A 15,946-nucleotide genomic window follows, 5' to 3' on the forward strand; every position below is an offset into this window, starting at 1 on the left:
ACACACACACACACACACACACACACACAAAGAGAGAGAGAGAGAGAGAGAGAGAGAGAGAGAGAGAGAGAGAGAGAGAGAGAGAGAGAGAGAGAGAGAGAGAGAGAGAGGAGAGACTTATTGTAGTCTCCTTGGTATCAAGGCTGGGGTAAAATAAGATCTCAAGGGACAGATTAACTCCTTAAATCCCTCTGGAAGGATTCTCATTTATCCAAGCTCATTTAGAAGATGGGTCAGGCGCTATTTAAAAGTAGACTAGCCTTTACTAACAAGCAGGAACCAGAAGAATCCGAGCAAGACGAATCATGCCTGATTTTGCCAGCTTTCCTTCCCTGGTGGCGAAGCACAGTTATTAGGGGGTTAATGAGAAATTACTAACGAGGAATTTGTGCCAATTAAATGCATCCCAATTATAAATCAAAACAAATAAAATGATTGTGGCATTCGTGGTTAAGGAATGTTAAAGTTATTAAGGAATTCAGAAACTTCCTAACAGCGAGGACAACTGATCAGTGGAACAGCTTGCCACCAGAAGTTTGACATCACGGGAGGTTTTCAAGAAGAGACTGGACAGCCATTTGTCTGAAATGGTACAGGGTCTCCTGCTTGAGGAGGGGGTTGGATTGGAAGACCTCCAAGGTCCCTTCCAACTCTGTTATTCTGTTATTCTTTCTTCCTTCCTTCCTTCCTTCCTTCCTTCCTTCCTTCCTTCCTTCCTTCCTTCCTTCCTTCCTTCCTTCCTTCCTTCCTTCCTTCCTTCCTTCCTTCCTTCCTTCCTTCCTTCCTTCCTTCTCCAACACTGGAAGTTTTTAAGAAGAGATTGGACAACCATTTGCCTGAAATGGTACAGTTGTATGTTGTGTATCTGACACACCTTCATTCTACCCCTCTTCTTGTAAGTAAAATCCTCTTTTCCAATATAATCAAATGAGTTGGAAGTGTACAGGGGAAAAAAAACCCCAACAACGGGAGGGGTTCTGAATTCTTCTCCAGCCTGCTCTGATGTTCTTCTTCTCTTTCTTTCCCTCCTTCAATCTTCCCTTCCTTCCTTCCTTCCTTCCTTCCTTCCTTCCTTCCTTCCTTCCTTCCTTCCTTCCTTCCTTCCTTCCTTCCTTCCTTCCTTCCTTCCTTCCTTCCTTCCTTCCTTCCTTCCTTCCTCTCTCCCTCTATGGACGGTGAAGAGCAACCTTTGATCAAGTGGATGGCAGGAGATGGACTCAAATATTTCTGGACTTGGTCCCTGAGGAGCTGAAGTTGTGCCTTCTTCCTTTTCCCTTCCTTGCCTCTCCACCAAAATCGTTTCCGAAGGTCGCCACCACAACATGACACGAGTTTGGTTGGGCTTCCTGCTTTGGCTCTCCAACCATCCGAGGTGGACCTGCTGTAGAGGGCCTCCTCATTGGTCCCTTCTCGTCTGGCCTCTGCTTCTTCGCCTTCCTCTCAGCGTCCACGCCGCGACCTTCACAGTTGGCGTGATAGGTCCCTGGAAGTGTGACCCCATCTACGCCCAAGCCTACCCTGATGCCGCAGCCAAATTGGCCGTAAGCCGGATCAACAAGGACCCCACCTTAAACAAGGGATATTGGTTCGATTACGTTCTCCTCAGTGAAGACTGCCAGACCTCCAAGGCGCTCACGGGCTTAGTCAAGGCGGAGTACTACGCCTCTGGTTTCGTAGGTCCGGTTAATCCGACGGTCTGCCAGGCCGCTGGGATGTTGGGCCAAACCTGGAACAAGCCCATCTTCTCCTGGGCTTGCTTGATGGACGACGCCGAGGTGGAACGTTTCGGGACTTTTGTGCGGCCCTTGCCGCAGGCCTCCGCTGTCCTCTACACTGTACTTAAGCACTTCCAGTGGGCTCACGTGGCCGTGATCACCTCAAAGGAAGACCTCTGGGTCCACGTCGGACAAAGCCTGGCTGACTCGCTGAGGAACTTTGGCCTGCCCGTCACAGTAATGACCACCATGGAAGATGAACCGAGTGGGGTGGAAGACGCTCTTCGAAAGATCGAGAAGGCCAATGACGTACGAGGTATGGTTGCGGCGGGCAGATGTTCCTCACAAGAGATCTAACGTAGGTGTGTTAAGCCCTAGGTTTGAAAGATATGGAGTCTAGTCTTAGGAGAAAGGGCTGCAGGTCACCTTATGGTTCCTTCTGAGGTGAAGAAGCTCATCATGATGTTTCTTCACTTCTGGCTGGACTTAGATGGATCAAGCTCCTCATTTACTCAAAACATGATCGCAGACAGAAGATGGAAACCTGTTTTCCATTCTTTCTTCTGAGGTGGAGAAGCTCATCATGATGGTTTCTCCACTTCTGGATGGACTTAGATGGATCAAGCTCCTCATTTACTCAAAACGTGATCGCAGACAGAAGATGGAAACCTGTTTTCCATTCTTTCTTCTGAGGTGGAGAAGCTCATCATGATGGTTTCTCCACTTCTGGATGGACCTAGATGGATCAAGCTCCTCATTTACTCAAAACATGATCGCAGACAGAAGATGGAAACTTATTTTCCATTCTTTCTTCTGAGGTGAAGAAGCTCATCATGATGGTTTCTTCACTTCCGGCTGGACTTAGATGGATCAAGGTCCTCATTTACTCAAAACACGATCGCAGACAGAAGATGGAAACCTATTTTCCATTCTTTCTTCTGAGGTGAAGAAGCTCATCATGATGGTTTCTCCACTTCTGGATGGACTTAGATGGATCAAGCTCCTCATTTACTCAAAACGTGATCGCAGACAGAAGATGGAAACCTATTTTCCATTCTTTCTTCTGAGGTGAAGAAGCTCATCATGATGGTTTCTCCACTTCTGGATGGACCTAGATGGATCAAGCTCCTCATTTACTCAAAACATGATCTCAGACAGAAGATGGAAACCTATTTTCCATTCTTTCTTCTGAGGTGGAGAAGCTCATCATGATGGTTTCTCCACTTCTGGATGGACCTAGATGGATCAAGCTCCTCATTTACTCAAAACATGATCGCAGACAGAAGATGGAAACCTATTTTCCATTCTTTCTTCTGAGGTGAAGAAGCTCATCATGATGGTTTCTCCACTTCTGGATGGACCTAGATGGATCAAGCTCCTCATTTACTCAAAACATGATCTCAGACAGAAGATGGAAACCTATTTTCCATTCTTTCTTCTGAGGTGGAGAAGCTCATCATGATGGTTTCTCCACTTCTGGATGGACTTAGATGGATCAAGCTCCTCATTTACTCAAAACGTGATCGCAGACAGAAGATGGAAACCTGTTTTCCATTCTTTCTTCTGAGGTGGAGAAGCTCATCATGATGGTTTCTCCACTTCTGGATGGACCTAGATGGATCAAGCTCCTCATTTACTCAAAACACGATCGCAGACAGAAGATGGAAACCTATTTTCCATTCTTTCTTCTGAGGTGGAGAAGCTCATCATGATGGTTTCTCCACTTCTGGATGGACCTAGATGGATCAAGCTCCTCATTTACTCAAAACACGATCGCAGACAGAAGATGGAAACCTATTTTCCATTCTTTCTTCTGAGGTGAAGAAGCTCATCATGATGGTTTCTCCACTTCTGGATGGACCTAGATGGATCAAGCTCCTCATTTACTCAAAACATGATCGCAGACAGAAGATGGAAACCTATTTTCCATTCTTTCTTCTGAGGTGAAGAAGCTCATCATGATGGTTTCTCCACTTCTGGATGGACCTAGATGGATCAAGCTCCTCATTTACTCAAAACATGATCGCAGACAGAAGATGGAAACCCTTTTTTCCTTGATCCAGAGCTACGGGAAAACTGACTCTAGATCAGGGCTTTTCAACCTTTTCACCCATTGTACCACTTTTAGGATACGGCAACATCCGAGGACCACCAGCCGCCTAGCAAGGTGTCAAAAACTTGATGACCAAAAAAAAAAAAAAGGAAAAAAGTGATGAAGTACAGGTAGTCCTCGACTTACAACACTAGTTGGCTTAGTGACTGTTCTTTCACCCATTGTACCACTTTTAGGATACGGCAACATCCGAGGACCACCAGCCGCCTAGCAAGGTGTCAAAAACTTGATGACCAAAAAAAAAAAAAAGGAAAAAAGTGATGAAGTACAGGTAGTCCTCGACTTACAACACTAGTTGGCTTAGTGACTGTTCGAAGTCACAACGGCACTGAAAAAAGTGCCCCCCCCCGAGCCACAGCCGAATGAGACACCTGCCTGCCTGCCCGCCTGGCGGCGCTCTTCCTCCTGTCCGAGGTTTTCATTGTTGTGAGCATTTCTGTTGAGGATTGGCAGCGGGGGTGGGGTGGGGTGGGGTGTGTTTGGTTTTTATTCCCCCCCACCCATTTGCTGGGTGGTTGCAGCAGGTTATGGTCACTTCACATGACCCTGGGACACTGTGACCGTCATAAATATGAATCGGTTGCCAAGCATCTGAATGTAAATCACAAGGCCCTGGAGATGTTGCAACATTCCAGCTGATCGGCGCTTCTTCTGGGCTCAGCAGAAGCACCAGGATCAGTGCTGAGCTCGCTGAGCCCTGACAGCCCTGCAGCTCCAGCCGTCTCTCGCTCAGGCTTGTGCGTTGCTGCCACCGGTTCAGCTCATTCCCCTCCCCTGCTCCCACTTTTCTAGGAGGGTCGCGTACCACCTGCCAGCTGCCAATGTACCACAGATGGTACCCGTACCACTGGTTGAAAAGCCCTGGGCTAGGAGAACCTGAGGGAAAAAGACCTCCTTAGTAGGAGAAATTGGACAAAGGAGCCAACTGAGGCAGAACGTGGTCCCTTCCCCTGGGTTGGAAGCCTCCAAAGATGGAACAAACCCAGGATTTGAGTTTCGGGATTGATGGGGTTGACCTTGGTGGCTGCAGAGATCCCGTTCTAACCCTAAAAGGTAAAGGTAAAAGTTCCCCTGCACAACCGTGGTAGTCGTTTCCAACTCTAGGGGCCGGTGCTCATCTCCGTTTCAAAGCCGAAGTGCCAGTGCTTGTCCGAGGACGTCTCCGTGGTCATGTGGCCGGCATGACTAGACGCCAAAGGCGCACGCCTTCCCACTGTAGCGGTCCCTATTTTTCTACTTGCATTTTTTACGTGCTTTCGAACTGCTAGGTTGGCAGAAGCTGGGACGAGTAACAGGCGCTCACTCTGTTACGCGGCACTCGGGATTCGACCCGCCAAACTGCCGACCTTCTGATCGACAAGCTCAGCATCCTAACTCACTGAGCCACCGCGTCCCTCTAACCCTGGGACTCCATAAATGTTGGTTTATATGACAAAGAGCATGCCATGAGACTCAGCCACGTGTTTATGCAGCTTCTTTCTTGGTCAGGAGAACCTATCTCCAAGACATGGTTGAACAGCCAACATCTCCACTCTACCAACAAAGGGTAAATATTACCCCATTTGGGTTCCATAGTTTCACTGCTAACCTAGCTTGTTATTGAGATGGTCCTAATATTATATCTCAGGGATGTTCAAGCCAGGATTCTGTGTTCTGCACTCTGGAAAGACGGAGAAGAGATCTCGTTCTCCGTGGCTTCCTTTCAGCACTGCTTCTCTCTCGTCCTCTCAGAAGATGACAAGTCATAAAGGGGCCATAGTTTCCCTCACACTGGCTGAGGAATTCTGGGAGTTGAAGTCCACAAGTCATGAAAGGGTCATAGTTCCCTCACGCTGGCTGAGGAATTCTGGGACTTGAAGCCCACAAGTCATCAAAGGGCCATAGTTGCTTATGTTGGTTGAGGAATTTTGGGAGTTGAAGTCTAGAAGTCATTAAAGGGCCATCATTCCCTATGTTGGCTGAGGAATTCTGGGAGTTGAAGTCCACAAGTCATCAAAGGGTCATAATTCCCTCACACTGGCTGAGGAATTCTGGGAGTTGAAGTCCACAAGTCCTAAAGGGCTCATAGTTCCCTCACGCTGACTGAGGAATTCTGGGAGTTGAAGTCCACAAGTCATCAAAGGGCTCATAGTTCCCTCACGCTGACTGAGGAATTCTGGGAGTTGAAGTCCACAAGTCATAAAGGAGCCATCGTTCCCCACCCCTGATATAGAGGCTCAATCCCAATGCATAGATTCTGGGGATAATTTTTTGGGATATGTACCTTGAAGTGTGAGAAGTTACCATAGAATCACAGGGCTGGAAGCGACCTCGGCGGTCTTCTACAGGATACATTTATTTATTTACTTGTATTATAACCACAACCCTGGATAAGAGAATAAAAACAGGGCCCTTGGTGGCTTGCTGCCCAAACGGCCTCCATTCAAGTCCTAGACAAGGTCACCCCAGATTTTTAGCAAACCTGCAGGTGAAAAAGGAAGCTGGGCTGAAGAACCAAGGAAGAGGTGACTCTTAAGGAGGAAGGGAAAGTCTTGAATGGCATTTCAGAATAACCATGTTGGAAGGGACCTCGGAGGTCTTCTAGTCCAACCTCCTGCACAAGCAGGAGACCGGCCTAAAACATTTCAGACCAAAGGCTGCCCCAAAGAGGAAAGTGCCAATTTATTTTTCCAAAGCACCAGAAGGCAAGACAAGAAGCAACAGGTGGAAACTAATGAAGGAGATCGAAGCAATCTGGAATCGAGGAGAAATTTCCTGACAACAAGAACAATGAATCAGTGGAACAGCTTGCCACTAGAAGTTGTGGGTGCTCCAACATTGGAGGTTTTGAAGAAGAGATCGGATAGTCAGCTGTCTGAAATGGTAGAGGGTCTCCTGCTTGAACGGGGTGGGTGGGGTTGGACTAGAAGACCTCCAAGGTCCCTTCCAGCTCTATTCTGATTGATTGATTGATTGACTGATTGATTGAATGGATAACAAGCATATTATTAAGAACGCCCTTTCGAAAAAAAGCTTCTTCTCCTTACAGATAGAAGTCTGAGCAAATCTTTGGAAAGTTGAAATCATAATCATAGTCGTAGGATAATAATAATAATAATAATAATAATAATAATAATAATAATAATAATAATAATAATAATAATAATAATGATGATGATGATGATGATGATGATGTTGTTGTAAGGGACCTTGGAGGTCATCTAGTCCAACCCCCTGCTCAGGCAGGAAACCTTATACCATTTCAGACAAATGGCTGTCCAGTCTCTTCTTAAAAACTTCCAGTGTTGGAGCATTCACCACTTCTGGAGGCAGGTTGTTAATAATAAAAATAAAGTTGGAAGGGACCTTGGAGGTCATCTAGTCCAACCCCCTGCTCAGGCAGGAAACCCTGTACCATTTCGGACAAATGGCTGTCCAGTCTCTTCTTAAAAAAAACTCCCAGTGTTGGAGCATTCCCAGCTTCTGGAGGCAGGTTGTTCCACTCATTAATTGTTCTCACTGTCAGGAAATTTCTCCTTAATTCCAGGTTGCTTCTCTCCTTGATTAGTTTCCAGCTGTTGTTTCTTGTCTTCTGGTGCTTTGGAGAATAGCTTGACTCCCTCTTCTTTGCGGCAAACCCTGAGATACTGGAAGACTGCTATCCTGTCCCCCCTCGTCCTTCTCTTCATTAAGCCAGACATTCCCAATTCCAGCAAATGTTCCTTACATGTTTTGACCTCCAGTCCCCTGATCCTCTTCGTTGCTCTTCTCTGCACTCTTTCTAGAGTCTCAACGTCTTTTTTTACATCGTGGTGACCAGAACTGGACGCCGTATTCCAGGTGTGGCCTTACCAAGGCCTTGTAAAGTGGTACTAACCCTTCACGTGATGTTAGGGTTGCTTCTTGAGGGACACAGCAGAGAAAGTGGGAGGCTTCTCCATCTGCTCTGATGTCCTTGAGGCAGGAGGTCCTTTGTCTTGGGCAAAGGATTTTTAAATGTCCTCTGAAGCCTGTAGGATGGTGCAGAACGCCCCAAACGAGGCTTTCCTGATTGTTTGGCGTGAAGAAGAAGGAGAAGGTGATGGAGATCCAATGATTTCGGGGGGCTTCCTCCGGCCTTTTAGAAGCCAGAAGCTGGGGGGAACAACATGTGTTTTAAGGACAACTCAGGACTTGATGGAACTCCTGACCAAGGTCTGGTGGCATCTCAGAGGTTGCAAGGGACCTGGTGGGGCTTTGGAAGTTGAGTTGGCCTGGATGGTTCCACCCCGGATGGGCCCTTCTTTATCATTTCTTTATCGACTCAGATTCACCTTTGATCATTGCAGTTCTCTTGACCTTCTTACTCTGTTTTTGGCCTCCTCCTTCTCCTTGTCCTCCCCCTCCTTCTCCTTCATTCCTCCTCTTCCTCTTCCTCCTTCATGCCTCCTCCTCCTCCTTCTTCATGCCTTCTCCTTCTCCTTAATTTCTTCTCCTCCTCCTCCTCCTCCTCCTCCTCATTCATCCCTCTTCCTCCTCCTCCTTTTGCTCCTGTTGCTGCTCCTCCTGTGGCGGCTTCTTCTTCTTCTTCTTCTTCTTCTTCTTCTTCTTCTTCTTCTTCTTCTTCTTCTTCTTCTTCTTCTTCTTCTTCTTCTTCTTCTTCTTCTCATCCTTCTCCTCCTCCTTCTTGTTCTTGTTCTTCTTGTTCTTCTTGTTCTCCCCCTCCTCCTCCTCCTCCTCCTCCTTCTTTTTCTCCTTCTCCTTCTCCTCCTCCTCCTCCTCCTCCTCCTCCTCCTCCTCCTCCTCCTCCTCCTCCTCCTCCTCCTCCTCCTCCTCCTCCTCCTCCTCCTCCTTCTTCTTCTTCTTCTTCTTCTTCTTCTTCTTCTTCTTCTTCTTCTTCTTCTTCTTCTTCTTGTTCTTGTTCTCCTCCTCCTCCTCCTCCTCCTCCTTCTCTTTCTCCTTCTCCTTCTTCTTCCTCCTCCCCCTCCTCCCCCTTTTTCTTCCTCCTCCTCCTCCTTCTCCACCATCCCTCTCCTCCCTCCTCCTTCCCTATGCAGCGGTCATCATGTGCATGCACTCCGTCCTGATGGGCGGGGAAGAGCAGCGCCTGCTCTTGGAGAAGGCCGAAGAGCTGGGCCTGACCAGAGGGAGCTACGTCTTCATCCCCTACGATGCCCTGACCTACAGCATGCCCTACCAGGAGGAGGCCTACGCGGCGCTGGAGGACAACGTCAAATTACGCTGGGCGTACGATGCCGTGCTAACCGTCACCGTAGACTCGCCAGAGTATTCCTTCCGCCAGGCCTTTGAAGAGGCACAGAAGAGGAAAGAGATCCCGGGACAGCTGAGTGCGGAGAAGGTGCCTGAGTTGGGAGGAGGTGGGAATAAGGGTCATAAAGGTAGTCCTCGACTTATGGCCACAATTGAGCCCAAAGTTTTTTGTTGCTAAAGTTAATAACAACAATAACATAATAATAATAATAATAATAATAATAATAATAATAATAATAATAATAATAATAATAATGATGATGATGATGATGATGATGATGATGATGATGGAGGAGGAAGGGACCTTGGAGGTCATCTAGTCCAACCCCCCGCTCAGGCAGGAAACCCTATACCATTTCAGACAAATGGCTGGCCAGTCTCTTCTTAAAAACTTCCAGTGTTGGAGCATTCACCACTTCTGGAGGCAGGCTGTTCCCCTGGTTAATTGTTCTAACTGTCAGGAAGTTTCTCCTTAGTTCTAGGTTGCTTCTCTCCTTGACTAGTTTCCATCCGTTGCTTCTTGTCCTGCCTTCAGGCGCTTTGGAGAACAGGTGACCCCCCCCCCCCGCTTCCTTGTGGCAGCCCTTCAAATATTGGAACACTGCCATCATGTCACCACCCCTGGTCCTTCTCTTTGCTAGACTAATAAAATAACAGAGTTGGAAGGGACCTTGGAGGTCATCTAGTCCAGCCCCCTGCTCAGGCAGGAAACCCTATACCATTTCAGACAAATGGCTGTCCAGTTTCTCTTCTTGAAAACTTCCAGTGTTGGAGCATTCACAACCTCTGGAGTCAGGTTGTTCCACTGGTTAGTTGTTCTAACTGTCAGGAAGTTTCTCCTTAGTTCTAGGTTGCTTCTCTCCTTGATTGGTTTCCACCCGTTGCTTCTTCTCCTGCCTTCAAGAAGCAGTACCAGCTTAATACCAGCAACTGTGAGAGGGATCTTGGGAATCTTAGTGGACAATCAATTAAATATGGGTCAACAGTGTGCGGCGGCAGCAGCCAAAAAAGCCGATGCAGTCCTAAGTTGCATCGACAGAGGGATAGAATCAAGATCACCTGAAGTGCTAATACCACTTTGCAAGGCCTGGGTAAGGCCGCGCTTGCAGTACGGCGTCCAGTTTTGGTCACCACAATGTAAAAAAGATGTCGAGACTCTAGAAAGAGTGCAGAGAAGAGCAACAAAGAGGATCAGGGGGGCTGGAGGCTAAAACATATAGGGAACGGTTGCTGGAATTGGGGATGTCTAGTTTAATGAAGAGAAGGACGAGGGGGGGGGGACATGATAGCAGTGGTCCAGTATCTCAGGGGCTGCCCCAAAGAAGAGGGAGTCAAGCCCTTCTCCAAAGCCCCTGAAGGCAGGACAAGAAGCAACGGATGGAAACTCATCAAGGAGAGAAGCAACCTGGAACTGAGGAGGAATTTTCTGATTTAGAACAATTAATCAGTGGAACCACCTGCCTCCAGAAGTTGTGAATGCTCCAACGCTGGAAGTATTTAAGAAGAAACTGGACAGTTTAAATGATAAAGGAAAGTCAAGTAATTTTTTTTCTATTGAAGGTGGATTCCTAGTGGCCCCATGTCCATGTCCACAGAGTTTCCTTGGTAGAAATATGGAAGTGGTTAGTAAGTGATTTGCATTTGGAAGGAGGGAAGGAGGGAAGGAGGGAAGGAAGGAAGGAAGGAAGGAAGGAAGGAAGGAAGGAAGGAAGGAAGGAAGGAAAGATCAAACTGTTTTCCAAAGCACCAGAAGGCAGGACAAGAAGCAACAGATGGAAACTGATCAAAAGCACAGCGTACAAGGTGCCATCTTGGCTGAGTCCTTTTATTTCTTCCTTTCAGGCCCATCCTTTGTTTGGCACCATTTTTAACGCCGTCTACTTCCTAGCCAAGGCCGTGGAAAACACCCGTCTGTCCGGCAAGAGGGTGGTGGGCACCACCATTGCCGAACACGCCAGGGACTTCGAGCTGGAAGGGTTTAGCCAGCCTGTGTCGGCTGACCCAAACGGAAGCGCCGAGGTCCCTTACGTCGTCCTGGACACAGACGGAAGGGGCAGCCGCCTTCACCCCGTTTACAAAGTCGACCTGGCCTCCGGGATCCTGCGTTTCGTCAGACGGGCCGTCCACTGGCCTCACAATACCAAGCCAGCTTCGGACTCCGGTTGTTGGTTCAACCGTGGCACCATTTGCACCGGGGGTAAGTGTGGAAGCCACGTCAGACTGGATGGGTCAGATCTACCTGAGAGGTCAGAGTCAGAATCAGACTAGACCTGGAAGGGACTTTGGAGGTCCTCTAGTCCAGCCCTCTGCTTAAGCAAGAGACCCTAGACCATTTCAGACAGATGGCTGTCCAGTCTCTTCTTTAAAAAGCTCCAGTGATGAAGAACCTACAACATCTGGTGGCAAGCTGTTCCACTGGTTAATTGTCCTCACTGTTAGGAAGTTTCTCCTTAGTTGTCCTGCCTTCAGGTGCTTTGGGGAATAGGTGAAGCCCTTTCCTTCCTTCCTTCCTTCCTTCCTTCCTTCCTTCCTTCCTTCCTTCCTTCCTTCCTTCCTTCCTTCCTTCCTTCCTTCCCTCCCTCCCTCCCTCCCTCCCTCCCTCCCTCCCTCCCTCCCTTCCTTCCTTCCTTCCTTCCTTCCTTCCTTCCTTCCTTCCTCTGCCTTTATCTCCTGCCTTATAGAATCCTATGGCTGGAAGGGACCATTGAGGTCTTCTAGTCCAACCCCCTGCCCAAGCAGGAGACCCTATACCATTTCAGACAGGTGGCTGTCCAGTCTCTTCCTAAAGCCTCCAGTGTTGGAGCACCCACGACCTCCGGTGGCAAGCCGTTCCACTGGTTCATTGTCCTCGCTGTTAGGAAGTGTCTCCTTAATTCCGGGTTGCTTCTCTCCTTGATGAGTTTCCATCCGTTGTTTCTTCTCCTGCCCTCTGGGGCTTTGGGAAAGAATCAGGCGGCGTGTGATTCTGTAATTTTTGGAGAGCAACCCTTCGGATCCGGACGAGGGTGTGTGTGTGTCAAACAGGGAACTAGCCTGGAGTCCTTATGTAAACACAAGAGGTCAAAGCTTCTCCTACTGGATTACCACTTAAATGTGAGCCAGCTGCCAAAAAGGCCAGCCCAGTCCTAGGTTACATCAACAGAGGGATAGACTCAAGGGCCTGTGAAGTGTTAGTACCGCTTTACACTGCACTGGTGGGGCCACAGCTGGAATGCTGCGTCCAATTCTGGTAACCACGATACAAAAAAAGATGCTGAGGCTCTAGAACAGGGGTGTCAAACTCAAATTTCATTGAGGGCCGCATCAGCATTGCAGTTGCCCTCAGGGGACCAGGTGGGTGTGGCTAGGGTGGGTGTGGCCTACTGGGTGGGCGTGGCTAGAGTGCGTATGGCCTACTGGGTGGGCGTGCCCAGCTCTACATCGTTCGCAGCAAGGCTGCCTATGGGGGCCTGGGCAGGAGTGGGACAGATCTGAGGGTCTCTGGCGGAAGGAGGGTCTCTGGGCCAGGGCCAAGGCAGCGGGGACCGTTCCCTCACTGTTTCCAGGATGGTTTCGCGGGCCACATGAAACCACTTCGCGGGCCGGATCCGACCCCCGGGCCTTGTGTTTGACATGTCTGCTCTAGAAAGAGGGCAGAGAAGAGCAACAAAAGTGATTAGGAGCCAAAGCACATGATGAACGATTAAGGGAACTGGGTATGTCTACTCTAGCCCATCAAAGAGAAGGACTAGGGGGTGACCTGCTAGCTTTCTTCTGATATTTGGGGGGACTGTCACAGAAAAGAGGGGGGGGGTGTCCACCAATTCTCCAAAGCACCTGAGGGCAGGACAAGAAGGAACGGGTGGAAACGAATCAAGGAGAGAAGCAACCTGGAACTAAGGAGAAATTTCCTAACAGGGAGAAGAGTTAATTAGCGGGACGGCTTGCCTTCAGAAGTTGTGAGTGCTCCAACACGGGAGGTTTTTAAAGAAGAGATTGGACAGCTCTTTGTCTGAAAGGGACTAGGGTCTACTGCTTGAGCAGAGGGCTGTACTAGAAGTCCTCTAAGGTTCCTTCCAGCTCTGTTATTCTGTGTAACGTCTGTGTAACTGCCCTTCAAGGCCTTTAGCCTTATGTAGCCTTTCACGGGCGAAAGCAGCCAATCTGGGAAGATTCCCGTAAAGTAGGCTTGGAACAATCAAGTAGTTTGAAGTCAAGGAGAGAAGCAACCTGGACTCAAGGAGAGACTTCCTAACGGTGAGAACAATTAACCAGTGGAACAGCTTGCCGCCAGAAGTTGTGGGTGCTCCAAGATTGGAGGTTTTTAAGGGGAAACTGGACATCCCACTTGTCTTAACCCTGGTGGACCTCAGTCCAAAGAAAATGAGTTTTTTTCCCCTTCCTCCTCCTTCCAGGCGTGGGTGTCGCTTTTGTTTTCTTCCTCTTCCTCGTTGTTACTCTCTTGCTCCTGGGTGGATCAGGTCTGGCTTACTATCTTCGGTGAGTTTCATGGGTGAGTCCCCACTCCAGAATGGCGTTTGGGATTCATATGGGACGGCGTCTGCCCCTCCCTGCTTCGGCTGTGGGCGACCGTTTTTCATTTCCGATGTTTTTCAATTGCTCGCCTCGCTTTTCGCAGATGCCAGTTTCTGCACGCCAAGCTCATGAAGGGACCCAACAAAATTGTCCTGACTGCGAATGACCTGACCTTCATCAACCTCCCCAACAGCAGGAAGGTAAGCAAGGTTTCACGCGACAGCCTTGAGAAGAACCAAGGGACCATCTGTGGGCGCGCCGGATTTATGGAACCATCTTCCGGTTGAGCTCCGGATGGCGCCCGACCTCCGCTCCTTCCGGCGCGATCTAAAGACTTACCTCTTCGAACAAGCTGGCCTGGCCTGATGGGATGGGGTTGGGTTTTATTAATGTGTTTTAACTTTTCTTATTGTGTTTTAACTTATTGTAAGAGTTGTGGGCATTTTGTTTAATCTCTTTTAATTTTTGTATTTTGTCTTTTAACATGCATTGCCCTGTTCACCGCCCTGAGTCCTTCGGGAGAAGGGCGGTATACAAATAAAATTAATAAATAATAATAAATAAATAAACACAACCCCGTGGCGATAGTTGTGATCATTGAGTAAAGCACTCTAAAATCAGAGACCGGGCTGAGTGAATAATGACCGAGTCAGATTGATGCAAGAGAAGAGGTGGTGTCAAAAGACCACGGTCACTGGCCTTGCAAAGCTGGTAGAGATGGCCAACTTTGGGACCATCAAGATGTAGATGTATCTACCCAAGGTTCAGTCCACTTTTCTTGTTTTTTGGACCATCAAGATGTAGATGCATCTACCCAAGATTAGATCCACTTTTCTTGTTCTTTGGGACCATCAAGATGGAGATGCATCTACCCAAGGTTACGTCCACTTTTCTTGTTCTTTGGGGGTATCAAGACGTAGATGTATCTATCCAAGATTAGGTCCACTTTTCTTGTTCTTTGGGACCATCAAGATGTAGATGTATCTACCCAACGTTAAATCCACTTTTCTTGTTCTTTGGGACCATCAAGATGGAGATGCACCTACCCAAGGTTACGTCCACTTTTCTTGTTCTTTGGGACCATCAAGATATAGATGCATCTACCCAAGGTTACGTCCACTTTTCTTGTTCTTTGGGACCATCAAGATATAGATGCATCTACCCAAGATTAGATCTACTTTTCTTGTTCTTTGGGACCATCAATATGTAGATGTATCTACCCAAGGTTACATCCACTTTTCTTGTTCTTTGGGACCATCAAGATGGAGATGCATCTACCCAAGGTTAGGTCCACTTTTCTTGTTCTTTGGGACCATCAAGATGTATTTTTTTATTGAAAAGTTTTACAAAATTTTAATAATAACCCCCCCTCCCCATCAACCCTCTCCCCTTCCCTCCCCCCCCAGACTTCCCAAAGCATAATACAGGGTATTACATATAGCAATCTTATACAAACATATGCTAAATATCTATTACAATGTTAACAAACCTTCCACCCTTTAACTCCCTTATAACAAAACTAAAGTAATTATAATACTTCTATAATTGTTAAGAATTATTCATATGCTATTTGAAACTTTTTAGTCCCATATTTGTTCTGAATATAATCAATCCATCTTTTCCATTCCAAAATATATTTTTCTTGTGACTGTTCTTTCAAATACAGTATGTTGAAACTTTTGCCATTTCAGCTACGTCCATTACTTTAAGTATCCATTGTTCTGTTGTAGGTAAATCTTCTTTCTTCCAATGTTGCGCCACCAACAGTCTGGCTGCCGTTATTAAGTGTAACATTAATTTAGTTTCTATAACAGTACAATCCGAAATAATCCCCAATATGAATAGCTGCGGAGTAAATCTTATTTTTTTCTTAAAAACTTTCTGAAAGATCCACCATATTTTTATCCAAAAGGCTTTAACATTTTTACATGTCCACCATATATGATAATAAGTCGCCTCTTCACTACCACATCTCCAACACTTAGGCGGTTGATTTGGATACCTACATGCTAACTTTTTAGGATCTAAGTGCCATCTATAAAACATCTTGTAAAAATTCTCTCTTAAGTTTTGTGCTTGTGTAAATTTTACATTGGACCATCAAGATGTAGATGTATGTAACCAAGGTTATGTCCACCTGTCTTGTTCTTAACGGTTGCTCAATAATATTATTTCAGAGCGTTCTTTAGTTTACCCTGACGTGTCTTCTTCCTCCCTAGAAGATGGATGACAGTCCTGGGGGAAAGAGCTCGGACAAGAAAAGCTTGAAAAATGGGACGGAGCAGGAGAACAACGTAGCTGTGTTTGAGGTGAAGACATATTCCTTCCTGTGTCGTGTGTGGTCCCAACTTCTTTCAGTATTGGATGGTGGGAG

General features: G+C 47.3%; 1 protein-coding gene across 1 annotated transcript in view; it reads left to right on the forward strand.

Moving 5' to 3' along the window:
* Window positions 1-1,322: 1,322 nt before the first annotated feature.
* LOC308677864 (retinal guanylyl cyclase 1-like) overlaps window positions 1,323-15,946 on the forward strand; it is a gene marked incomplete at its 5' end in the record, with an annotated part of 44,785 nt that continues 30,161 nt past the window's right edge. Inside the window, 6 exons of the mRNA XM_081344564.1 lie at window positions 1,323-2,031; window positions 8,844-9,145; window positions 10,900-11,254; window positions 13,452-13,536; window positions 13,676-13,772; window positions 15,792-15,881. Coding sequence (XP_081200690.1) covers window positions 1,323-2,031; window positions 8,844-9,145; window positions 10,900-11,254; window positions 13,452-13,536; window positions 13,676-13,772; window positions 15,792-15,881 — 1,638 coding nt within the window. The remainder of the gene's footprint in view (window positions 2,032-8,843; window positions 9,146-10,899; window positions 11,255-13,451; window positions 13,537-13,675; window positions 13,773-15,791; window positions 15,882-15,946) is intronic.

This window comes from Vipera berus (assembly GCF_964194415.1).
Source record: "Vipera berus genome assembly, chromosome: Z".
In the NCBI taxonomy this organism is placed as follows: Eukaryota; Metazoa; Chordata; class Lepidosauria; order Squamata; family Viperidae; genus Vipera; species Vipera berus.